Raw genomic sequence first — 7,769 nt, forward strand, 5'->3', positions numbered from 1 at the left:
GAAAGTTAAAAAAACAATACAGAGACTTGAGGATCTCACAATCTAATAGGGAAGACAATATGCAAACAACTATCAACAAAAAGTTGGAACTTATGCAAGATATCACAAAAAGGAATAGAAAAGAATATATGCAAGATATATCACAAATCAAAAATAGAGAAGCCTTGGTAATAGGTTGGATATGAGAGATAAGACATAATGAGGAGTTGAGGATGTGAACTTGGGGGACTGATAAGATGGCATTACTTTTAAAAGCAATAGGGACATTTAGAAGGGGGAGGAAGGTTTGTGGGGAAAGATAATAAGTTCAGGCTTGGACATGTAGAATTTAAGATGCTTATGGGTTATTCAGTTTGAGATGTCTTAGAAGCAGTTGGAGATGTGAGTCTAGAGACCAGTAGAGAGAGACACAGTGCAATTCAGTAAATATTTATTAAATATCTAGGCATTATGCTAAACACTGAGGATGCAAATAAGAAAAAGTCTCTTTCAAGGAGCTTACAATCTAATGGGGAAGAAAACACACAAAAGGAGAAAAGAAAAGGGGAAAGGTTGGGGACACCAAAGGGGCACCTGACTTAGAGGCATCTTTTTCTGTGGAGTTCATACCAGACAGAGCAGTAAATGCAAAGTGAAGTGAATTGAAATTTCAGTTTCTGCCCTTTATAAAGGAAGGTTTTAGCAGAAGTTTGTTACTCCAGCCTTTAGCTCTCCAATCAGAGGAGAGAGGAAGCTAAGGAAAGAGATATTCAGGGTTGAATTAAAAGCATGGGATGAGATTAAAAGTGGTGAACTGGGCAGCTAGGTAGCACAGTGGATAGAGCACTGGCCCTAGAGTCAGGAGGACATGAGTTCAAATCCAACCTCAGACACTTAATAATTGTCTAGCTATGTGACCTTGGGCAAGTCACTTAACTCCACTGCCTTGCAAAAATAAAAAAAAAACATAGTTAACTAATCTTGAGAGGTCCATCTTGTTCCAAAGAATTGAAACCAGGCTGAAACCAGGCTGAGCAGAAGATAAAAAGTGAAGGTTAAACCTGGATTAGAAGACTTTTGAGAATCATTAGCATAGATAATTTAACCCACTGGAGCTGATAAAAGCACCAAGTGAAATAGTATATATATATATGTAGATAGATAAATAGATAGATTAGATAGATAGATAGATAAAAGAGGTACAAGGACAGAGTCCTATAGGACACCCAAGGTTAGTGGGCATGAACTGGATGAAGATCCAACAAAGGAGACTGAAAAGAGCCAGAGAGGGTGTGGCGCACCAGGGGAGAGTAATTTCAGAAGAAGAGGGTGATTGACAGAAAATCTGCAGAAATTTTAAGGATGAAAATTGAAAAACGACCATTATATTTAATAAGGGATCCATAGTAACTTTAGAGAGCATTTTAGCTGAATGATAATGTTAAAGGGCTGGTTATAGAGTTAAAGAGAGAAGAAAAGAAGTTGAAGTTCCTACTGCACATGGCTTCAAGGAGTTTAGCAACAAAAGGTAGGAGAGATATAGAATGATAGGTAATAGACATAGAAAGATTAGGTGGTTTTTAAAATTTTTTTTAAGAATAGGGGAGTTATAGGCATGTTTATTGGTAGTAGGGAAGAAGGAATGCAAGTAGTTAAAAGTGGTAGTCTCTGTGGTTGATGAGACAATGGTGCTTTTTTCCCTCCTCACTCACAGAGCTTAAGGGGACTACTTCCTGTTTACTTCTTGTCGTATTTTTCCTGTTTCTATTGTCCTTTCTTGGCTGTTTGAGTGACAGCCAAATTTGGAAGCTTTATCCTTCTAAATATTTACTTTCACTAGTAGGCTGTTAAATTGTGTTAGTTACCACACCTGAGTTTTTTATTTTGCTGTCATAATTGAATGCATAGAGATAAAGAAAGAGGAGATCCCATTTCTTAAAAAAACGGCCCTTTTTCTTTGTTAGGCGAAGATATTTTGGGAGCAAAGCCCATTATTGTTCTTTCCCACAAGATCCTTGCAAAGGTACCTATGATCAGTAGAGATACCCCTAGATCCCACAAGCCCTAGAAAACCAAGTAATGGGAAACCCGAGTTCTTTTGTCACTTTTTGTTCACCAGTTTGAAAGCAAAAATAAAAAACTTATTGGTGAGGGAGGATTTCACCAAGTTTCAATAGTCTAAGCCAAAGGGTTCCACTGTGCAGGCATCCACTCTAGCCTAGAGATAGTCAGTGCTTAAAGTTTAGGAACTCCCCCTGGTGGTTAGAAAAATGTAAAAAGTGTTAGATGAAAAAAAACCCCATTAGTTTGATGACATATATATATATATATATATATATATATATATATATATATATACTTTACCCTATGGAATTTTCTAGAGTTAGTGAAAAACCATGTTTCTTTATAGACCTCAGATGAAATAATTGAAAATGGTGGTATCACACAACATATTTTTAACAAAATAAGAACTGAAAGTTAATTTTTTTCCTTTTTTTTCACAATTTTAAGTTTTTATTTATTAGCACCTGAACAAATTATGCCTTAACAGCAAATTTTCGAAGAGGGTACAGGCGTTCTTTCCTCTGCTGTTTTTTAGTCTTCAGGCTTTCCTCATGTTTATTAAGCCTGCGGCGCATGGCACGAGTCTTCTTGGGCCGGAGGTCCAGGGGCTTGTATTTCTTGCCCTTGTAGAATTTCCTGAGGTTCTCGTTCTGTGTCTGGTTGATGACAGTCAAGACCCGGGCAATAGATTTTTGGACGACTCGGATCTTAGATAGTTTGGATGCAGCTCCTCCTGTGACCTTGGCCACTCTCAACTGGGAAAGTTCCACCTTTAAATCATCTAATTGCTTAAGTAGCTCTTCCTTCTTCTTCCCACGAAGATCCCTGGCCTTGATTTTTGCCATGGTCATGGATGCGAGACTCCACCACTGGCTCTGAGGAGAAAGAGCATTTTTTTTTCCTTTTTAAATGAGTCAGTCTTGTCTTTTTATTTTCCATTCCATCATATGCACCAGAAAATTAATACTTGTCAGTTGAAGAAAGACCAAGACTGGAAAGCCACTTTTGGGAAAACAAATTAGAAAAGAAATCAGGGGTTTTGTTCTTAAAAGAAAGAATAGGGGTAGCTAGGTGGCACAGTGAATGGAGCACCAGCCCTGGAGTCAGGATGATCTGAGTTCAAATCCGACCTCAGACACTTAATAATTACCTAGCTGTGGGCAAGTCACTTAACTCCATTGCCTTGCCAAACAAAATAAAACAAAAAAAAGATAGCAATTCAAAATTCTTTATTAATTCTAAAATAATTTTAAGTATTTTGCTATAAATAAATAAAATTACTAATCTAGTAAAATGATATGATCATGTGATTAGAAATAATTAAACATGCAATATCTTTTCAACTTCCCTTGGGCCTCAAGAACTAAATGTCACCCCCAACAAGGCTAATTAAACCTGAATTATTTTGATTAGAGTTCCTTTCTCTCCCTTTCCAAAGATTTCATAAAATATTTCTTTTCTAAAAAATTATCTTTGAATGAATCCAAAAAAAATTGTGGCTTTAAATTATTGAACAAGTAAAATTCTATAATTCCCAAAAATTTAATATTCAAAGATATATAAAGATAGATATGTTTAAAGAAAACATTTTCATGGGAACATATTTTTTCTTTTATTTATTTTTACATTACTACAATATTCTTGTTGTAATGTAAAAGTAAATAAAATACTCCCTTCCCCCTCCCAAAGAGAGAAACCACAAGAAAAATAAAGTGAGAGGAAAAAGGAAAAAAAAATGTACTTCAGTCTATGTTCAGATACCATCAACTCCATTTCTAGAATGGATCACATTCTTTATCATAAGTCCATCAGAGAAGTTGCTACAGTATTTTTTCCCACAGTTGCTATTGCTAACCGTATTTCCCTCCACTCTATTCCTCCCCACTCCCATTTATTTTATTCTTCCTCTCTTTTCACTTTGGCCCGCCTCAGAATTATGTTGTGGGGTAGTTAGGTGTCACAATGGACAGAGCACCCACCCTGGAGACAGGAGGACCCATGCCCAAATCTGGTCCCAGACATCCAACAACCACACAAGTGTGTGATTCTGGACAAGCCACTCAAATCTGACTACCCTCTTCCACAATTTTCCCTCTCTTTTATTTATTTTATTTTTTTTTTTTAGGTTTTTGCAAAGCAATGGGGTTAAGTGGCTTGCCCAAGGTCACACAGCTAGGTAATTATTGTCTGAGGCCGGATTTGAACTCAGCTGACTCCAGGGCTGTTGCTCTATCCACTGTGCCAACTAGTCACTCCTTCCCTGTCTTTCATCACAACACTTCCCCTCCCCTTCCCTTGTCCCCTTTCTCCCATCCCTTTCCTCTTCTTTTTCCTCAAGAGTAAGATAAGTTTTTGTACTCTGATGAGAATGAAGGTTCACTCATTTCCCCTCACCTTACCCCCTTCCACTCCATGTGCCATAGGAACATATTTTACTGTGCTTACTTGGCATCAAAATAATTGGCCAAGGTAACATAAACAAAAACAGTATCAACTCAGCCAAACAAATTTCTCATTGAATTTTCCTTTTGTTATCCAACTTTATTGAAAAATTAAGTCTATCAAACTACACGATAGTGCCAACCAGACTAAATTACGGGGAATCTTGGATTTCTAGAGATAACCTTGTAAACTTTCAGAATTTGTATCCTGCTTAAGAGTCGAGACCATTCTTGATTTTCATCATTGAATCTTTGTATACCTTTGTACTTCCTTGTATACCTAATAGGTGCTCAATTAATATCTTTCAGGGAAATAGAATTGAACTGGATCAACTGGGACCTCCTACACCCTCTTTGAAAAGAACATGATCAATAAAATTTTGTGTCAATGAGCAACATTATAGCTTTCAATAAAGATATTTTCTCAACCTTGGTTAACAGAATGACTGGCATCAGAACTGGTAACTGGGAATTACTGATTGGGACTTGAAAATATGATGTACCACAGGAGAGGTCAACAAGTCCTCTTTTTTCATTCCAATAGTTTTCCATTCTAGTCTATAAGCTCCCCTATTCATGTTAGAATAGATTTTCTGGAGATAGCAAAAGCATTATAGCCTCAGTCATAATAGCAACTTTCATCTTAGATTAACATAACTGAAAATTTACCAGTTTCTACAAATGCTCTGTTGCTAAGTAGTTATTTACTTTTTCGATCAGAGCATTGTGGGACACAGTTTGGTACATTGGAAAATGTTGATTTTTTTTCTTATATTTGAATGCATTTTTTCTAAATTTTGTATGTATTATTTCCCCTCATTTCCCTAGTTTGTTTCTTTTATTACAACTACAGAACCTTAAAAGAGAAGCCAAAGAATAAATAGGAATGCATATGGAAAAATGAAATAATTATTTTATGTCATTTAACTTATGAATTATCACTAAAAAAATCTGATTTTTTTCTAGACTTCTTTAGTAATTTAAAACTGCTCTAAGATAAACTTAGAATTAACCTGAGCTATCTTTTTTTTTAAAACAAGACACTTTTCTGTCTAAATGTATCAACATTTGCTCAGACATGGTTATTTTTGGTCACAGGTTAGATGACCCTGTTTCACTCAAATACTAGTTTGCTCATATAGCAGTTAAAGCTATATATATCTAATCTATATCTATATCTATATCTATATCTATATCTATATCTATATCTATATCTATATCTATATCTATATCTATATCTATATCTAAATCTATATCTATATCTATATCTATATCTATATCTATATCTATATCTATATCTATATCTATATGTATAAATCATCAAGTAAAATGTAAGAATTTTTAGTTTACATGATTCTTCCCTACTAAAAGACCTATATTTAGCAATCTAAAGCTTTACTAATCATATCTGTACCCTAGTGCTGATGATTCCACCCCTCCATTCTACTTTATATTAGTTGCATTTTTAACTATTGAGATATAATGACGATTATGAATTTCTGCCATCATCCTCTTTTTACTATTGAGATGATTCTTTTGTGGTCAGCTGGAAGCTTACTTCACTCAATGAGCTACCCCACACAATACAATGTCTATTATGTTTAAAATGCTGTAGATAGCTCTGTCTCTTTCCCAAATGGCAATGGTTGATAATAATGATGATAATAATGTTTTTTCCCTTTTGGTTAAAAATTCTCCCTCAGATGCACAAGAAGGTGCTTGATATGTAGACTTTGGAGTATCCAAGTGAGTCATATTGTTTTATCCTAATTAGTTGCTCTACTTCCAGTTTCTTTCCTCTGTAATCAATATTCCACATAGTTGCCAAAAGGAAAGAACAGGGTTGACCAATTCACTCCCCTGCTTGCTAAGCACTAGTGATTTCTTTTTCTATCTGGAATCAAATGCAAACTACTCTGCCATTTAAAACTCTTCACAGTCTAACTCTAGTCTACTACTCTAGGCTAATATATATTTATGTACTTTATGGTACAGATAAACTCATCTCTTTGTTGTCCTTCACAAATGGTACTCCATCTAGTTTAGCACAGTGTCTGCCTCATAGTAGGTGCTATATAAATGCTAATTTCTCTATTTCTGGGCCTGGACACAGGTTGACTCTCATTCTTGGAATACCCTCCTTTCTTACATCTGCTCCTTAAAATTCCTAATTTTCCATGAAGCGCAGCTCAAACACCATCATCTATTTGAGTGTTTTCTTGGTTGCTTAGCTTTTAATATCCTACAAAAATGCCTTGGATTTATTTTTGCATATATTATATGCTTATTTTTACATGTCTGTATTTTCTTTTTTCTAGAGAATGTTTTTTAAGAAAGAGATGGTTTCATTTTTTTTCTTGTATCCTATGAAACTGATAGCTGCTTAAGAGATGCTTGTTAGTAATCTAGATGGGGATGAAACTAATACCATTGGAAATTTAATGTCTATAAAGCCATAAACAAATATTTATTGTTTACTGTGTGTTAGACATTGTTCTAAGCATGTTAGGAATACAAAGAATGGCAAAAAAAGTTTTTCCTAAAGAGTTTATAATTTAAAAGAGGAGACAACAATAAAGCAAATATGTACATATAAAATATAAAAGACTCATAGAGATAGGAGAGATAATCTCAAAGTGAAGGCACCAGCAGTGGCAGAGGTCAGAGGTAGAGAATACGGAACAGTGCAAATGAATGGAGTCAGAAGATGAACATTGAATGTGAGGAGTAGCAAGTAGGTCAGTGTGATTGAATTGTAGGATGTGGAGGTGAATCAAATAGGAAAAAAACTGAAAAGGAAGAAACATGTTATGAAGGGATTTTAATGCCAAATGGGATTTAATAATTGATCCTGGAGGTGATAGAGAACCATGAGTGTTTGTTGAGGAAGGGAATAAATGACATTGTCAGATTTGTACTTTTGAAAAATTACTTTGGCAGCTGAGTGAAATATGGATTAGAACTTGAGGAAGGGAGACCAATGAAGACTCTACTGCAATAGTTCAAGTGGAAGGTAATAAGGGTTATGGCTATATGAGGAGAGAGGAGGCAATTGTAGAGAGGTTATATAAGAATAAATGACAAAATTTGCCAACTGATTGCCAAATGAGATGAATGAGAATTTGAAGGTTACTCAGTGATTTTGAATTTGAGTGATTTGAAAGATGGTGATGATTTTTCGTGATGATTGTTTAGAAGAGGGATTGAGTTGGAGGAAATAATAAAGTAATGATATCACCAATGCAGATCGAAGCCTTTCCATATCTGCTCATCCCTACATCACTC

The 7,769-nt window shown here is 35.2% G+C and overlaps 1 protein-coding gene across 1 annotated transcript; it reads right to left on the bottom strand.

Annotated features, from left to right (window-relative positions):
* Window positions 1–2,469: 2,469 nt before the first annotated feature.
* On the bottom strand, window positions 2,470–2,934 carry LOC141498280 (large ribosomal subunit protein uL29-like). The gene has a single exon (XM_074201329.1). The coding sequence runs from the start codon at window positions 2,892–2,894 to the stop codon at window positions 2,517–2,519; it is 378 nt and encodes a 125-aa protein (XP_074057430.1). The 5' UTR covers window positions 2,895–2,934; the 3' UTR covers window positions 2,470–2,516.
* Between the last annotated feature and the right edge of the window lie 4,835 nt (window positions 2,935–7,769).

Source organism: Macrotis lagotis, chromosome X, assembly GCF_037893015.1.
Source record: "Macrotis lagotis isolate mMagLag1 chromosome X, bilby.v1.9.chrom.fasta, whole genome shotgun sequence".
NCBI classification, from domain to species: Eukaryota; Metazoa; Chordata; class Mammalia; order Peramelemorphia; family Peramelidae; genus Macrotis; species Macrotis lagotis.